The sequence below is a fragment of the Schistocerca cancellata genome, chromosome 5 (genome assembly GCF_023864275.1).
Source record: "Schistocerca cancellata isolate TAMUIC-IGC-003103 chromosome 5, iqSchCanc2.1, whole genome shotgun sequence".
NCBI lineage: Eukaryota > Metazoa > Arthropoda > Insecta > Orthoptera > Acrididae > Schistocerca > Schistocerca cancellata.
The window spans coordinates 647066443-647084758 of record NC_064630.1 but is presented as its reverse complement, the minus strand read 5'-3'; the positions used below and the strand labels follow the sequence as shown (position 1 = coordinate 647084758).

General features: G+C 44.3%; 1 protein-coding gene across 3 annotated transcripts in view; it reads right to left on the bottom strand.

The window, feature by feature from the left end:
* Positions 1–18316, bottom strand: part of LOC126187475 (protein slit) — a 793364-nt gene that overhangs the window by 114031 nt on the left and 661017 nt on the right. For all 3 annotated transcript variants that reach the window (XM_049928576.1, XM_049928578.1, XM_049928577.1), the window contains exons 6-7: positions 6562–6794; positions 774–915 (exon numbers count right to left, since the gene is read on the bottom strand). In XM_049928576.1, coding sequence (XP_049784533.1) covers positions 774–915; positions 6562–6794 — 375 coding nt within the window. The remainder of the gene's footprint in view (positions 1–773; positions 916–6561; positions 6795–18316) is intronic.

Sequence of the window (18316 nt, the reverse complement as noted above, 5' to 3'; positions counted from 1 at the left end):
TCGGTATGCTTCTGTGTGGGCTCTAATCTCTCTGATTTTATCCTCATGGTCTCTTCGCGAGATATACGTAGGAGGGAGCAATATACTGCTTGACTTTTCGGTGAAGGTATGTTCTCGAAACTTTAACAAAAGCCAGTACCGGGCTACTGAACGTCTCTCCTGCAGAGTTTTCCACTGGAGTTTATCTATCATCTCCGTAACGCTTTCGCGATTACTAGATGATCCTGTAACGAAGCGCGCAGGTCTCCGTTGGATCTTCTCTATCTCTTCTATCAATCCTATCTGGTACGGATCCCACATTTGTTGCGCACAGGACCAATAAAAATAAATACATAAAGTTTAGGTGATCTCTGTAATAGTAAAGTTAACAAGAGTACAAGCACGAGATTTTCAGTAGAAAACACGAAATAAGAAGAAAGCGCTAGCGACTTTCAACAGTACGCAGATTCAGAAGGATGTAGGTTACAGCAGTCACTCGGAGATAAAGAGGATTGCAGAGGATAGAGGAGCGTGGAGAGCTGCATCAAACCAGTCTTTGGACTGAGAACACAGCAACAACAGTAGAGAGCTTATAGTTTCTAGTAAACAAGACGATCGAAGCCTTCATCCACAAGAACTAAGTGACCTATTGTAAACAAAACACGCGAATGCTATCTAAACTGAAACGTACGAAAAAAAATATCCACGTAACACATGACGTCGCACTTCAGAGGGTATACCGACAGGTTAGCATTGTTGGATGGAGGCGAAAAGTTAGATGGTGAGGTACTCACAGCTCGGCCGTGGAGTCCGGCAGCTGGTCGGGCAGGCGGGCTAGCGCCTTGTCCTTGCAGTCCACGATGGCGTCGGCGCAGCGGCACGGGTGCGAGCACTGCGGCTCCGCTGAACACTCGCCACTGGGTCGCTCCACCAGGCCTGCAACACGGCACAGCGGATCTCGCTACAGGTCGGCCGTCATTCTGACCACCACTCACAATAACAGGCTAGGGTTTTGATTTCACAACCTTTTAAATGCCATCACTTTGAACGTTTCTGTGCGCTCTTTTCCCTCCTCCATTGTTTCGTTCCACTTACCCCATGTGGGCATATATTACACGCTCTATAATCTATATAGGGTACCACAATGCTGTGAGAGCGGATCGTGAGTCGTGCTTAGGTACCTCAGCTGGTAGACGACTTGCTTACTAAAGGCAAAGATCCCGAGTTCGAGTCTCGGTCCGGCACACAGTTTTAATCCGCTAGGAAGTCTCTGTACAGGGTTATTAAGAAATACCTCCGTGGTTTCAGAAGACAACTGCCCGAAAACTACAAGACAGACAGAGAACGGACACACATCAGTGGACAGAGCACCTCTCCGAGTTTTTAAGTTATCTTACAGCTAAGGAAGAGTTTTACACCTTGAAATAATTCTCAGACTTTCGCCTCTAGCCAGCCCTGTAATAAGAATTTAATACATTTTCTTATTTCATCTTGAACTCATAAGCAATCACTTAACGTGTGCTGCAGTCTTTTTTTAAAATTGTAAGAATTACTCCGTAAAAACAACGTTCTTGTAAGTTCGGAAGCCTGTTCCACGGTACAACATGGTGATACACCTAGAAACGAATGTTCTACTCAAATTTAAAAGTGTTGCAATCGAAAAAATCTTGATTCATTAGAAGATATCATATGTTCCATGGTGGACCTTCCTTTTCAAGGTACAGGATGATCCACGACTGTCGAAGTACAACTTTATCATCCACACAGTATGCAACTAGTTTTAAAAATGTACAGAATTTTATTTACTATAAAAATCCGTACCTGAAGAATTAACAATAGGCCCTAAATACCTTTAATATATTTTACAGCACTTAATTATGTAGAACTCGTAATATTTACAACCTCGTGTCTCACAACACTAAAAACAGTAAAAAAGGCCAGAAACTGCATATAGCGGTATCTACTGTGCATTCCTTCATGCGATTCTAAAATCGGTCGCCTGATTGAAACACCTACCAGGAAACATCACGTGTTCCTAGGTACACTGTTCTCCAGTCACAACACTCTCCCTTCCTCATTATACTAATAAGCACACGAATTGCCTGCGAAAGTGTACACCAGCCCACTTTGGAAATACTTTTTAAAAACACTAAATATTATTGTATTCACATTACTTTTTGTAAATATGTGGTACACGTACAGTATTGTCTGTATATACATTTTCATAGATTTATACATTTTGCTTTTCGAATTTTGGTTGTATCCGGAGATAAACTATAGTGATTTATCCATTTAGAGCACCTTTAGACTGACTCCTACGATCACTGATACGGTTTTTTTGGTGCAAGAGAATATATTATTTCAGTTTGCAGTCAGGCATGGAACTTCACCCTGACAACGTATTGTCCAAAGAATAGATCACGTATCTTCTTGTATCCTGTAACTTTCAGGCAGTTATGTAATATACTGATCTAGATACAAATGATGACGTATGCACGTTCGTCCTGTAATTAATGTCACTTTTAGTAAGAATAAGTTACATGACGAATGTTTTTTGGATATATATATATAAGGGGCGATCGAAAAGTTGCTGTATGAGGGAGTTGCCGCATAGTATATGCAATTCAAAGCGAGTCCTTTGCGGGTATGTAAACACCGACATGTAGGTAAGGGTTAGTGTGACATTCAATGGAAAATCTGAGATTGATCGCAAACCAAACAAAAGAGACATTGTACGTAATTACGGTATGTCTCACAGCGTATAGATGACTGAAGTTAGTCTGTTGTTTGACGTAGTTTGTCATCTTACTGATTTTTCAAGGATGTTAGTCGAACACTTGACCGAAGTACATAACTGTGCGCCTACGTGCCATGCCGCACTGCCTGTCCTCTTGCATCGCGGGCTGCCTACACAGCGCGGCGCTAACTGCGCGACACGGCAGCGTCTTTAGTCTTCGCGATGGCGTGTGTTGTTGCTTCACTTCAGCTATGTTACAAGACAAGAGTCCGGCTAATGCCGAGATATGCAGTACTGGCTAGTCTCGAGGTGAGTCGATTAATTGAGTATTCCCACTTGGTAGGCGATTGGCTATGATCTCTAAGTGACCGACAAGGTTGACGCTGAAAAGCACTGGAAACATTCTGAGTATGACAGCCTCAGCTGCCGCTTCATATTGAAAAGATGATAGGAAACTGATCTAGGGACGTCAGTGGAATACTTACAATTTTTTGTTCAATTTAAGGGAATCGCTGAGCAATTCATGTACAATTTTTTTGATAACAATGAAGTATTAAATCCTTCTCTTGATTTTACAATAGCGTTTTTATCACCGAGCTAGAGATCACAGCTTCACCGTCAAAATTTCAGTTTCCGGAACGAGTTTTCTCTCTGGAGTCCGCACTGATTTGAAACCTACTGGCGCATTAAAACTGTGTACCCGAGCCTGAGACTTTTCTCTGTCTACTTAGCTATCCCAGTACCATTCATGACATACCCCCACACAGATTTACTTCCGCCTATACCTCATCTACTACCTGTCAAACATCACAGAAGTTTTCCCATATACACTGCGGGAATAGCATTTGCGGAACAAATACTATGGAGAAATGGCTCAGCTACAAACCTATGGCATTGTTCTAGGTGTATTTTCACTCTGCAGTGGAGTCTCCACTGGTTTAGAATTTCCTGGAGGATTAAAACATCTAGAAGTACAGGGGCCAAATAATAACGCTGTTGAATAGGCAGATTTTATTATTAAATTTTCCATTCATTCCATTGTCTCATTTTTGCCAACAATATTTCGGGTACCAGTTATGGTGCACATATAATATGAAGACGCTTACTGGCAAACCGAAACCGTTTATATAGTTGCTATTAAATTATATTGCGATCAAGACTATTAACATTTGTAATACGAATAGTCACTCTGTGAACCACTAATGGCAACATGGTGCGTAATTGAGAAAAATGGCCACACTAATGGTACGGAAAGGGTGTCAAGGCGTTTACCCCAACTAGAATTAGTTAGTTCAATATGAGACACGTAATACTACAGGTCAAACTGACTTTTAAATAGTTTTATATACTGGGCTGTCATCCATTTTCTATCCCTTTTTGAATTAATTACTTCATGTTATTTAAAACTGTTATGTTATATTTGGCCTAATACAAAAATCCGATTGTAACCGGTCTGCTCTAGCCAGTTGTTACTGCTTCATCAATAAGTCTAGAAAATATGTCGGAAAATTAGAACAATCAACAAGGGATGCTGTTGCGATGGCACTGCCCACATTACCCAGCTAGGGAGCGAAAGTGGCCACTGCGTAACACTCCAGAAAAAAAGATTATATTTTATATATGCTATTCTCTTTTTGACCAAAAAATATTTGGTGTGGTACCTTATACTATGTAGATTCAAAACGTGTAAATGGTAGTCTTATATCAACAACCACGGTTCGCTGAAAATTCAGTTTCGCTTAGAGGAACCGCTTTACCGTACCTTCCCTTACTCTAAGGGAAACTATCATATAATCCTGTCCATGAGTGATCAACAAATTTTAGATATTTAAATTTTATTAACATCTTTAATACTGTTGGTATTACCATAAGTTTTAAAACTTATGTAAGCTAAATAAAAGAAAACTGAGGCGCTGTTAGATGACGACCAATATGGCTTTAGGAAAGGTAAAGACACTGTAGAGGCCATGTTACCGTTGCACTTGATAATGAAAGCAAGCCAACAAAATCAAGGTACGTTCTAGCATTTGACGACCTAGAAACAGCATTCGACGATGTGGAATGGTGCAAGGTGTTCGAAATTCTAAACAAAAATACGAGTAAACTATAGAGAGGAACAAGAAATATACATTTTGAACATGAACGAAGAGCAAACGATAAGAATAAGGACGAAGAACGAAGTGCCCACATTAAAAAGAATGGCAGACAAGGATACAGTCTTTCGACTTTCAATCTACACATCGAAGAAGTAATGACGGAAATAGGAAAGGTTCAAGACTGGGATTAAAATTCGGGGAGAATAATATCAGCAGTAAGATGCGCTCATGACATTGTTCTCGTCAGTGAAAGCGAAGAAGAATTACATGACGCGTTGAATGCAATGAACAGTCTAAAGAGTACAGCACATGGATCGAGACTAACTGAAGAAAGACGAAAATAATGAGGACGAGCAGAAATGAGATTAGCGGTAAACTTAACATTTGCGACCATAGAGTAGACGAGGGGAAGGTTTTCTGCTATGCTGGAGGCAAAAGAACATGCGTCAAAGCAAGGAGGACATAAAAGAACAGGCTAGCAGAGACAAATAGGGCATTCCTGGACAAGACAAACCGACTAGTCTCACATAATGGACTGAATTTGAGGAGGACCTTTTTTATGTCTGAAGGAGAGCATTGCATAGTGGTGAATCATGGACTGCGTGGAACCTGAGAAGACGTTGCGAGAGGTGGCGCATTTGGGTACCAGTTATGGTGAACATATAATATGAAGACATGTCCGAAAGAACAGATACCATCTTCATATATATTCGGACCTGCCCGAAAGAAGAGATACCATTGGTGATCTTGCAGCTCTCGAAGAATGAAATTACAATGAAATCCAGGCCTTTACCTGCTTACAGGCGTTGATGAATATCAACGGGGCAGTTGAAAATGTGTGCCCTGACTGGGACTCGAACCCGGGATCTGCTGCTTACATGGCAGACGATCTATCCGTCTGAGTCACCGAGGACACAGAGGGTAGTCCAAAGGAATAGATACCATCGCCATATAGATAAGGCTTACCGGTCAATGATCTTCTTCAGTGCGGATGCACTCACATTGCCCGAAGCTTTACGAGGATCGGTAGACTGACTGCCGCGAGTAATGAGTATAGTGGGCAGGGGCACTTCAAATGTAGTATGTGGACAGTAAGTTGGGAAGTGGGTCTTATGGGGAGCGTGCCAGAGATAAGTCCCTGCAGTCGCACTATCCTCTGTATACTTGGTGACTCAGACGGATACAGCATCTGCCATGTAAGCAGGAGATCCCGGGTTCGAGTCCCGGTCGGGGGCACACATTTTCAACTGCCCTGTTGATATTCATCAACGCCTGTAAGCAGCTAAAGGTCTGGATTTCATTGTAATTTCATTTGAGATATGGTCCTATAGAAGGATGCTAAAAATTGGGTGGGAATATAAGATACAAAATGAAGACCAGAATCGACGAAGAAGGTAACATACAGAAAACACTGACGAGAAGAAGGCATACTATAATAGGATGTGTGTTAATACGTTAAGGAATAACTTCCATGGTACTAAAAGTAATTGTAGAGGCTAAAAATTGCAGGAGAAATCTAGGAATATATCCAGCAGATAACTGAATAATTCTGGAAGTTGGGGGGAAATGACATTCTGTGAGGATTTAGTGGCAGACCACACCAGAAACCACTAGAAAGACTGATGAAAAAGAAAGCAAAAACGTTCAGTCAACGTGTTCCTCGCATAACGCTTTCCGTTTTCTAGGGTGTGAGCGACAACTTTCGGATTGGAGCTAAGACTAGGAAAACTACGGCAGCACAGTACTGACCAGAGCACTTGAAGTCGTGGTCGTGTAGCGTGGCGATGGCGTGGCCCTTGACCTGGTTGGGCGAGAAGCAGCGGGCGTGAACGGCGAGGCGCGGTGCACGCCGCAGGAAGCGGGCCAGCCACGACAGGTGGCAGTCGCAGTGCAGCATGTTATCCGCCAGTCGCAGCGTGCGCAGCCGCGACAGCTCACCCAGCGCCGCACTCAGCGACGTGAGGTTGTTGCTGTGCAGCGTCCTGCCAACACAACAAAATAAAATACTAAGTTGTGGGCCAGCCATGACAGTTGGTAGTCGCATTGTGATGCGTATTGTTTGCCAGCTGCAGCACATGCAGCTGCGTAGCTTGCGCAGGCTGCACTCAGCGACGTGAGGTTGTTGCTGTGCAGCGTCCTACCAACACAACAAAATAATACATAGTGGCGCGGGACAGTCATGACAGGTGGCAGTCGCAGTGCAGCATGTTGTCTGCCAGTCGCAGCGTGCGCAGCTGCGACAGCTCACCCAGCACCGCACTCAGCGACGTGAGGTTGTTGCTGTGCAGCGTCCTGCCAACTAACTAAATAAAATACTAAGCTGTGTGCCAGCCATGACAGGTGGTAGTCGCATTGTGAAGCATATTGTTTGCCCGCTGCAGCACATGTAGGTGCGACAGCTCATGCAGGCTTCGTGCAGCGACGTCAGGTTGTTGCTATGCAGCACACTGCCAACACAAAAATATAAAACAGTGTATCTTGTGCCAGCCATGACAGTTGGCAGTCGCAGCGCAGCATGTTGTCCGCCAGTCGCAGCGTGCGCAGCCGTGACAGCTCACCCAGCGCCGCACTCAGCGACGTCAAGTTGTTGCTGTGCAGCGTCCTGCCAACCAACAAAATAAAATACTAAGTTGTGTGCCAGCAATGACAGATGGTAGTCGCATTGTGAAGCATATTGTTTGCCAGCTGCAGCACATGTAGCTGCGACAGCTCATGCAGGCTGCATGCAGCGACGTCAGGTTGTTGCTATGCAGCATACTGCCAACACAAAAACATAAAACACTGCATCTTGTGCCAGCCATGACAGGTGGCATTTGCAGCGCAGCATGTAGTCCGCCAGTCGCAGCGTGCGCAGCCGCGACAGCTCACCCAGCGCCGCACTCAGCAACGTCAAGTTGTTGCTGTGCAGCTTCCTGCCAACACAACAAAATAATACACAGTGTTACGGTATATTGACAGTTTTTACTTATGGACCGTCTGACAGCAACTGAATAAAACACAATTTTAGTGCCATACGCGTTTCGCCTTTATTTTCTGCGAGGTATCATCAGTCGCCTAGAATATGTACATATGTTAGCTATTTAATTTACATTTTGTCACAGTTCCGAGGTTATAAACAGTTCTGGTGGTTGGTATTTCCTGTTAAGTAGTAATGTTTTGAACTGCACTTACAGGTTGCGTGGACAATGTCTTACATATTACGCTCCTGCTGCATTTTTTGTGTTGTTCTTCTTCTTATGAATGCCAATATGCGTTTTTTTCCCCACATTTCACAGCACTATGAACTGAACGCTTGTTTCAATGCAATGTTTTGGTTTCTGTTGCCGACTGTCAAATGTTTTTGTCAAAGATCGAATGTTATTGCCAAACTTTCGAGTGTAATTATTGAAGTATCTGTGATCTGTTTGTGTATGCATTTGTGTGTGTGTGTGTGTATGTGTGTGTATTGGGGTGTTTTTTCGTGCTGTGTTTTATTTTATTTTTGGCTCTGATTTGTGTGTGTGTGTGTGTGTGTGTGTGTGTGTATTTTGGTGTGGTATATGTAAGAAAATGCAACAGGAGTGTAATATGTAAGAAATTGTCCACACAACCTGTAAGTGCAGTTCAAAACATTACTACTTAACAGGAAATACCAACCACCAGAACTGTTTATAACCTAGGCGCTGTGACAAAATGTAAATTAAATAGCTAACATATGTACATATTCCAGGCGACTGATGATGCCTTGCAGAAAATAAAGGCGAAACGCTTATGGCACTAAAATTGTGTTTTATTCAGTTGCTATCAGACGGTCCATAAGTAAAAATTATCAATATACCGTAATATTACACGCAACTGAGGAACACGGGACTACAAAAGTTGAAGATGTTAATACATAGTGACGCGGAACACTCGCGACAGGTGGCAGTCGCAGTGAAGTATGGTTTCCGTCGGCCCAGTGTGCGCAGTCGTGACAGCTCACCCAGTGCCCCACTCAGCGACATGAGGTTGTTGCTGTGCAGCGTCCTGCCAACACAACAAAATAATACATAGTGGCGCGGGACAGTTACGACAGGTGGCAGTCGCAGTGAAGCATGTTGTCCGTCAGCCACAGTGTGCACAGCCGCGAGAGCTGACCCAGCAAAGCACTCAGCGACGTCAAGTTGCTGCTGTGCAGTGTCCTGCCAACAAAACAAACTAAAACAATAAGGTGTGGGCCAGCAAGGACAGGCTGGAGTTGCACTGCAGCATGTTGTCCGCCAGCCGCAGTGTGTGCAACCACAACAACTCCCCAGCCCTGCACTAGCGATCTTAGGATGCTGCTATGCAGTGTCCTACCAACATGACAAAACAAAAGATTGAGGCATGGGCCAGCCACGACTGGTGGCACTTGCAGCACAGCATGTTTTCCACACTGCAGCGTGCATGGCTGTGACAGGACACCCAGTGTTGTTATCAGTGTCATATCATTGTTAGTGTGCAGATTCCTAACAACACACAAAAACACTGAGCTGACGTTTCAAATCAGCAAGTGGTATTACAATTGATGGCAAGTCCTTACAAACTTATCTAGAGCTGTGATTCTTCAGGCCTTCCCAGCGAAGCATTGCCATGTTGAATAATCGGGTTTCTGCAGTTTATTCGCTCAAGAAAGATGCGAATAACCGGCAGAAACCCGATTATTCAACACATATATAAATCTTTTGACATGGCATATATTTTGAAAAATGTCTAAAAATTTACTCTCCCACTCACACAAATATTTTTTGTATCCAGAATATTTCCAAAACCTTTCATTTGCAAAAAATTTAGCTTTATTCTGAACTGTCTTTAATCTTAAAAGCACAAATCGTAGTACCTCTAATTTGATTCACCGAATGTCCTGGATGCTTCTAGAATAACATAGCAATCCATAATTACGAAAGTATTTCTGGTGCAGAATCTTGTGCACAAACTGACCTATCGATTACGCTCCATAAATGCTCGATGGGATTGATGTCGGGCGATCTGGGTGGCCAAATCATTCGCTCGAATTCTCCACAATGTTCTTCAACCAATAGCGAACAGTAGTGGCCTGGTGATATGGCAAACAGTCATGAAAGGCTGCAAATGGTCTCCAAGTAGGTGAATACAACCATTTCCAGTTAGTGATGGTTCAGTTCGACCAGAAGTCCCAGTACATTCCATATAACAGAGGCCACACCATTATGGAGTCATCACCAGCTTGTGCAGAGCCGTGTTGACAATTTGGGTGCATGGCTCTGTGGCATCTGCGCCACACTCTAATGCTACAGTCAGCTCTTTATCAGCTGAAATCGCGACTCATCTGACCAGGCCACAGTTTTCCAGTATCTAGTACCCAACCGATACGGTCACGAACCCAGGTCAGGCGCTGCAGGCGATGCCGTGCTGTTAGCAAAGCCGCTCGCATCTGTCGTCTGCTGCCACAGGCCAAATTTCGCCGCACTGTCCTAACGGATATGTTCGTCATACGTCCCACATTGATTTCTGTGGTTGTTTCGTGCGGTGTTGCTTATATGTTAGCACTGAAAACTCTACGCAAACACCGTTGCTCTCGGTCGCTAAGTGAAAGCCGTCGTCCCTGCGTTGTCCGTGGTGAGAGGTGACGCCTGTAATTTGGTATTCTCGGCAGACTCTTGGCAGAGTGGATCTCGAAATATTGAACTCCCTAACGATTTCCGAAATGGAATGTCCCATGCTTCTAACTCCAACTACCATTCGGCATTCGAAGTCTGTTAATTCTCGTCGTGCGTCCATAACCACATTGGAAATCATTTGACACGAATAATCTGAGTACAAATGACAGCTCAGTCGATGCACTGCCCTTTTGTACCTCGTGTTTTTGTCTCCTGAGTGCAGTGTGACACCTTGTATATGAAAATGTTTCCGTTTCTGAAACTGCTTTAAGTGAAAATAATAGTATTTATATGAAGATAATAACATCGTACTTGAGTACTGTCTGAAGTGACACCCAGGACAATATTTACTTTCAGCAAGGTTGTGTTATGGAAACGACGCCTGGAATCTGACGCCAACTGCAAGTTAAATAATAGTATCAGTATGTAATGCCAGCCCTTTACAACTTTATTACTACAAATAGTGCAGTAATAGAGTACTATTCTAGAGTGCAGTAAGACTGAAATTTTAATATGTGGAGATAGCTAAGGGGGAGCATTACACGTTGCACCGCTGCTGGCACACCTCTCTCGGCTGTCACATCAACGGAAGCCTACAACATAGGTCACCATGATGTCAGTCCATGGTGCCTCAGACGTCCCCACGCTGTCCGAGTGTGTACTTGGATTGCCACAAACACGCTCATTTCCTGACTCGACGAGCCGAGGTGTCTGCATCATGCACATATCCGAGCGAAAAATGTGTCTGTCCTCTCGAACACTAGTCACGTGAGTTTCTCCGTGGCGTTGAGAGCCACCCTCCAGAAACCATCGATTCTATGTCCGCATGATATTAGTGGGGTCTCGATAAAGGGGAGCGCGCACCCATAAACTATGGTCTCGAGATCACGATTTTTAAAAGAATAGTGGGTAATCACGTGATTTATTTCGAGGGAAAAGACTTCCCTTCCTTCTGGTTGGAAAAGAGTTTCGAAATCTCTGCCACCAGGGCATGACGAGGAATGGATGACTTGGAAATCTTTGAATAGACTGAGATCAGGAGTGGATAGATCAACATTTAATCTGGCAAGGTGGTGCTACAGTACAGAAAACAATATTCAGTGTCGGCTGTGTCCAGGCTCCTGTATTGCAGTAGACCTCCATCAAGTGACAGAAAATGGACTGGAAGTGGCCAAATTTTGGTCAGAGACTATATGACGTGTTAACTGTGCACCTATGTATGTTTATGACACGAGAATAATAATAATAATAATAATAATAATATGATGTCTTTTATTCATCGAAGGGTTCATTGATGTGCGAACGAGAGTCAGCTGCTCTTCCAGGTCCTCTTCCAGGTCTGACAGAATTATAATGTCATCAGCGAACCTCAAAGTTTTTATTTCTTCTCCATGGATTTTAATTCCTACTCCGAATTTTTCTTTTGTTTCCTTTACTGCTTGCTCAATATGCAGATTGAATAACATCGGGGATAGGCTACAACTCTGCCTCAGCCCCTTCCCAATCACTGCTTCCCTTTCGTGTCCCTCGACTCTTATAACTGCCATCTGGTTTCTGTACAAATTGTAAATAGCCCTTCGCTCGCTGTATTTTACCCCTGCCACCTTCAGAATTTGAAAGAGAGTATTCGAGTCAACATTGTCAGAAGCTTTCTCTAAGTCTACAAATGCTAAAAACGTAGGTTTGCCTTTCCTTAATCTATTTTCTAAGATAAATTGCAGGGTCAGTATTGCCTCACGTGTTCCAACATTTCTACGGAATCCAAACTGATCTTCCCCGAGGTCGGCTTCTACCAGTTTTTCCATTCGTCTGTAAAGAATTCGTGTTAGTATTTTGCAGCCATGGCTTATCAAACTGTTAGTTCGGTAATTTTCTATCTATTTCATTCGCTCCTCATTTTTCGTATCAAATTTTACAAGCATTGTAACAGCTACTAAAAATTCACAAGCACAAATTTTCAGGACTATCAGTAAAACGTTAGGAATGTATCTGGGCTAGAAGAAATTATTTTATACTTTTTAGTCTTTTTATAAACGTGTTATATTAAGAAAGTTATTTATTTAAATAATTACTTTCCGCTCTTTAGTTTACGTGTGTAAATTTTTAAATCGATTTCGTTTTGATGAGAATACAACAAAGCGTTGTGGTAAATTTCATGTTGATTTCAGTTTCTCTTCACCTGAGTCAACCAATGTATTGCTTTCTCTACACAAATCTCGTGAAAAAAACCGTAAAGGTAAAAGTTAGAGAGATTCAAGCTCCGACAGACGCTTACTATCAGTCGCGTTTTCTACGGAACATTCGCGACTTGAACTAGAAAAGCTTGAAATAACAGTGTCATATAAAGTACCCTCCGCTATACTTCAGACTAGTTAATACTGCATTGTCATCCAGTTCCGTAGAGCGTTTCAGTTCTCTAGCTCATTGGGAATTTAGTTTAAAGCAACAACAAAATCTGTACCAGTTGCGAAATCTGTACTGAAGAGACGATTAAGCGATGTAATAAAAGCGTGTTAAAACACTTCAATTTTTCTCCGTCAGCGAATCCCGGTGCAGAAAATTATATCCTCTGCGAAAATAAACGAGCAGTAAACGTATACAGTTTTCATGATGAGTAACACACCTATTTACGTTAACTAAGTAAGCGCTTAATTTAAATCGAAAATGCGTTGATCGCCGGGAAAGTCAAACTGTAATTTCTGGGATGATTCGTACCTCTCATCTCTTCATCATTCCTGCAACAAAGTGCACAAAGCTTCTCCCTACAGCTCCTTTCACGCCAGTGAAACCGATGGCGAATTACCCGAAAGGCATCTGTGTGACGAGAGCAGGGACAGAGCCCGTAATTGTTAGCCCATCCTGCAAATTTTGGACGAAAACAGTAAGGAAACAGAACGCGGTGCATCTCTCCTCTTAGCGCGATGTTGCTGCCGCTCGTTACGGAACAAAAGATTCGCGCTCGGGCGATTGCTATTTTTTCTCGTTATTCATATGGCTACAATGCGTAATGGGCGGGCGAGATATTGTTTTAAAAAGGCAGAACAAAGCGCTCGTCGGAGAAAGAGAGAAAAAAACTCTCTTTGTGCTTCCAGAGCGCCGCTGCGTTTGCGCCACATGCTCGGCGTCACGAATTTCCACCCGTTGTCCGAATAGCTTTATTTGTTTACACTCGTGTGTTGTTATATACAGCACAGCGGGACAGAGGCTCTGGCTGCAAAATTAAAATTTCCGTTGTCATGTCTGAAATGGTAAAGTGTTCAATCATGCAAGAACTCTATTTCTCTTATGGTTTGAATCGGTACATCTTAAAGGATGCCGGGATGGTAAGCATGACCATTTTGGCGAGAAAAGAAATATAAGGTCCTACTGGTATCTCTTAGTTCACTCAAGAACAAACATTAAATGAAAACCAGCCCTTAATGTAGCTCCGAACGAGTCCATACATGGAAGTTACGACAGTTGAAAATTAAATCTCGAGTAAACTTCGCTTCAGTCAAGACATCAGTAATACTGCATTCCACAAAAATGGTGTAACAGACGCGTTCTTAGAGGTAATACAGGATGGGGCAAATAAAAGTTGCCCGGAGAACAGAGTCCCAGGGTATAAAGAAACACAGCAGAGGAAAGAAAATACAGTACTAATCTGACTATGCAGGTGTAGGAAGTGACCACCATTTATCTCTTGGCACTTTTGAGCCCTGGTCAACAATTGGCTGAAGGCGGTTAGAAGCTGGACTGCTGGAATTGCTGCAGTCACATCCGAAATGTTAGGCTGCAGACTACAAGTGGCTCCCCACACAAAGTAGTCGAACATTGACAGGTCAGGTGACCTGGATGGCCAGTTAGGGCCGCGACCAGACTGCACATCCAGGTGGAGTATTTGTCCGCATGATCGACGTGATATGCCGATCTCTTACGACAGGCACCGGGTTGATTTGGCAGGACTCAAAAAATGGTTCAAATGGCTCACTTAAAATCTGAGGTCATCAGTCCCCTGGACTCAGAACTACTTAAACCTAACCAACCTAAGGATATGACACACATCCATGCCCGAGGCAAGATTCGAACCTGCGACCGTAGCAGCAGCACGGTTTCGGACTGAAGCGCATAGAACCCCTCGACCACAACGGCCGGCTTTGGTAGGACTCTGTAGCATTTTTTGGTAAACTGTAGCTACACTTTATGGTGTGCTGGCACGTTTCAAAATATTTTTTACTTGTTCAAAACAGATCATATGACGGTATTTTCGGACTAATCGTTACATGGCACTATTTGCTGGCACTTTGACACCATGAAACTTCTCAGCAAACAACTGACCACTCCGTTTCCACAACTTTGTTTTCACGTAGCTTTCCACTACGAACACCCGCTGCTCCACTGTGAGTGCCATTGTCCCCTTTGCATTGCTCCACCCACACTGACACGGCCCGCACTATGCTCTGAACCGGTGTGGATCACGTGGTGGGCGCACACGTTTTGTGCGCATCACAGGTGCGGTTATATGCATAGATTCCTACTTTTAATTGCCCCAGCCTTTATCATTTGGTACAAATTACTCAAACTGTAGGGTTTATATAATCAGATATAAACCTTGAAACGCTGCTGGATCTAACATTAAGATCGACAGAGTCCTCTCCACTTCCGGCGTGTCGTGTACGACAAACGGACCGGGGAATTTGATCTGCATACAGAACCCACTTAACACCAAATATGCATGCGCCAATACTTTGTTTGCCTACTACAAGATATCATTACCTATTGCGACAAGTTGCTGAGCTCTGTGTCATCAGTTACATGTAACAGAAATATTAGAAGGATAAACATGCCGCTGGTGCCCTGGATGATATTTTCTTTTTTTTTTTTTTTTTTTGAGGCGGCCCACCACGAAGTTCTTTCCTGTGCAGCCTTTTCATTTCAGAGTAGCAGTTGCAACCTACGTCTTCAACTATTTGCTGAATGTATTCCAAATTCTGTCTTCCTCTACAGTTTTTACCCTCTACAGCTTCCCCTAGTATCGTGGAAGTTATTCCCTGATGGCCTGACAGATGTCCTATCATCTTGTCCCTCCGTGTCAGTGTTTTCCATATACTCCTTTCCTCGGCGATTCTGCGGAGAACCTCCGTATACATCACCTTAAGAGTCCACCTAATTTTCAACATTCTCATATGCTTCGATTCTCTTCTGTTCCTACTTTTCCACAGTCCAAGTTCCGTTACCATGCAATACTGTACCCCAAACGTACTTTCTCAGAAATTCAGGATATGATACGCAAAGGATTAAACACTTGAGGTATGTTTCTCGAAGCACATCCTTAAACTTCCTGCCAGATTAAAACTGTGTGCCGGAAAGTGACTCGAACTCGGGACCTCTGCCGTTCCGGTGTAAGTGCTCTACCAGCTGAGCTACCTAAGCACGATTCACGACGCTTCCTCAGATGGTCTCCTGCGAAACTTGCAGGACTAGCACTTTTGGATGAAAGGATATTCCCGAGATAAGACTTAGCCACTGCGTGGGGGATGTTTCCAGAATGAGTTTTTCACTCAGCAGGAGAGAGTGCTCTGATACGAAAGTACAGTCGTGCTTGGGTAGCTCAATCGGCGAAAGGCCAAGGTCCCGCGTTCGAGTCTCGGTTCGGCATACAGTTTTAAGGTTTTAAGCAGCCAGGTAGTTTTGTGTCAGCGCACACTGCTGAGTGAAAAACCTATCCACATGCAGATCCTGTTAACAGTCTGGTGTCGAGCACGATTACGAAATTCCCGAGAGTATTTTCGTTCTGTCGTTGCAACTAGAAGAAAATGGCGTTCGAAAATGTGTGCTGTGAGAAATGCATAATTTTGCAGAGCAATTAACAGACTGCAAGTATCAGTGTCTAACACCAAAGCTGTACTAGCAGACAGCATTTCCCGATGTAGGCGAGAAACCAAGCAGAAATCACCACTACTGATGATGCTTTATCTCCATAAAGCAAAAAGCGTCTGAGAAAAATCATGAATTTTGTTGTAGCTGCAACGACAGAAGTAAAATACCCTCATGAATTTCATAATCGTGTTCGACACCAGATTGTTAACAGGATTTGCATACGGATAACTTTTTCACTCAGCGCTGATACGAAACTTACTGGCTGCTTAAAACTTTATGCCGGACCGAAACTCCAACTCGGGGCCTTTGCCAATTAACCCGTTAGATCGTCACAGTCCGGGGCTGGTTGGCGGGCTCTGCCAATAATGCTCAAAAAGTTCTCAATTGGGGAGAGATCTGGCGATCTTGCTAGCCTAGGTAGGATCTCCCAGGCATGACGAGAAGCAGTAGAAACTATCGTAGTGCAGGCGGGCATTATCTTGCTGAAAGTTAAGCCTAGGCTGGCCTGCCATCAAGGGCAACAAAACAGGGCGTAGAGTGTCGTCGTCGACGCGCCGCTGTTCTGTAAGGGTGCCACGGATGACAACCAAAGGGGACCTGCTATGGAAAGAAAAGGCTTGCCAGAGCGCCACCTCTGTCCGCCGCTCGTGGTCTCGCGGTAGCGTTCTCGCTTCCCGAGCACGGGGTCCCGGGTTCGATTCCCGGCGGGGTCAGGGATTTTCACCTGCCTCGAGATGACTGGGTGTTTGTGTTGTCCTCATCATTTCATCATCATTCAGGAAAGTGGCGAAATTGGACTGAGCAAAGATTGGGTAATGGTACGGGCGCTGATAACCACGCAGTTGAGCGCCCCACAAACCAAACATCATCATCAGAGCGTCACCTCTGGTTGTCGGGCCGTATGAGGGGGGGGGGGGGGGCGATTGGTATCCCATCACTCTCCAGGGCATCTCCAGCCACGTCTTCGCTGAACACAGAAGACCAGTTCGAAGAGAGACTCGTCACTGAAGAGAATTCTACTAGTTGATGATATTCCAGACTGCAGAAATGCGGGTGCATGCCTTCAACGTTCCCCTGCAGCCTCGCGCCTAATAGCGCGGCAACCTGGCGTGCGGCTGTGCCACGCGTGACAGCCGCTCTCTGGGCGCGGGCAAGTGCCCCCTTCCGAGAAGCGTGCGCCATTTGTCTCCATCCGCGGTTGCTCGCTGCGGCTCGCTGATAAATTCTCCGCCGCCCGCAAAGTGATGGATCACAGGCCCGGCATTTATAAAGTTTACACGCCGCGCCTAACGCAATCTGCTGGCCGGCCCGAAACTTTTAAACGAAGTTTAACGACGAGGAACCGTGCCATCACTTTCGCTTGCTATAACAATTAACCTTTTCGTGGTTGATGTGACACGTATTTCCCACTAAAGTAATACACAGTTTTGAGCGCTGGATCATGTTTCATATCTGTCTTATACCCTCTACAGGCTTTTCAAACTTGGGAAAAATCACTACGGGTATGCCGGCCGGAGTGGCCGAGCGGTCCTAGGCGCTATAGTGTGGAACTGCGCGACCGCTAAGATCGCAGGTTCGAATCCTGCCTCGGGCATAGAGGTGTGTAATGTCCTTAGTTTACTTAGGTTTAGGTAGTTCTAAGTTCTAGTGGACTGCTGACCATAGATGTTAAGTCCCATAGCGCTCAGAGCCAACCTGTATAACTGTAGTGATGGCTGTGAGCACTATGGGACTTAACTTCTGAGGTCATCAGCCCCCTAGAACTTAGAACTACTTAAACCTAACTAACCTAAGGACATTACACACGTCTATGCCCGAGGCAGGATTCGAACCTGCGACCTTAGCGGTCGCGCAGTTCCACACTATAGCGCCTAGAACCGCTCGGCCACTCCGGCCGGCATACCCGTAGTGATTTTTCCCAAGTTTGAAAAGCCTGTAGGTTAGTTAGGTTTAAGTAGTTCTAAGTTCTAGCGCGCTGATGACCTCAGAAGTTAAGTCCCATAGTGCTC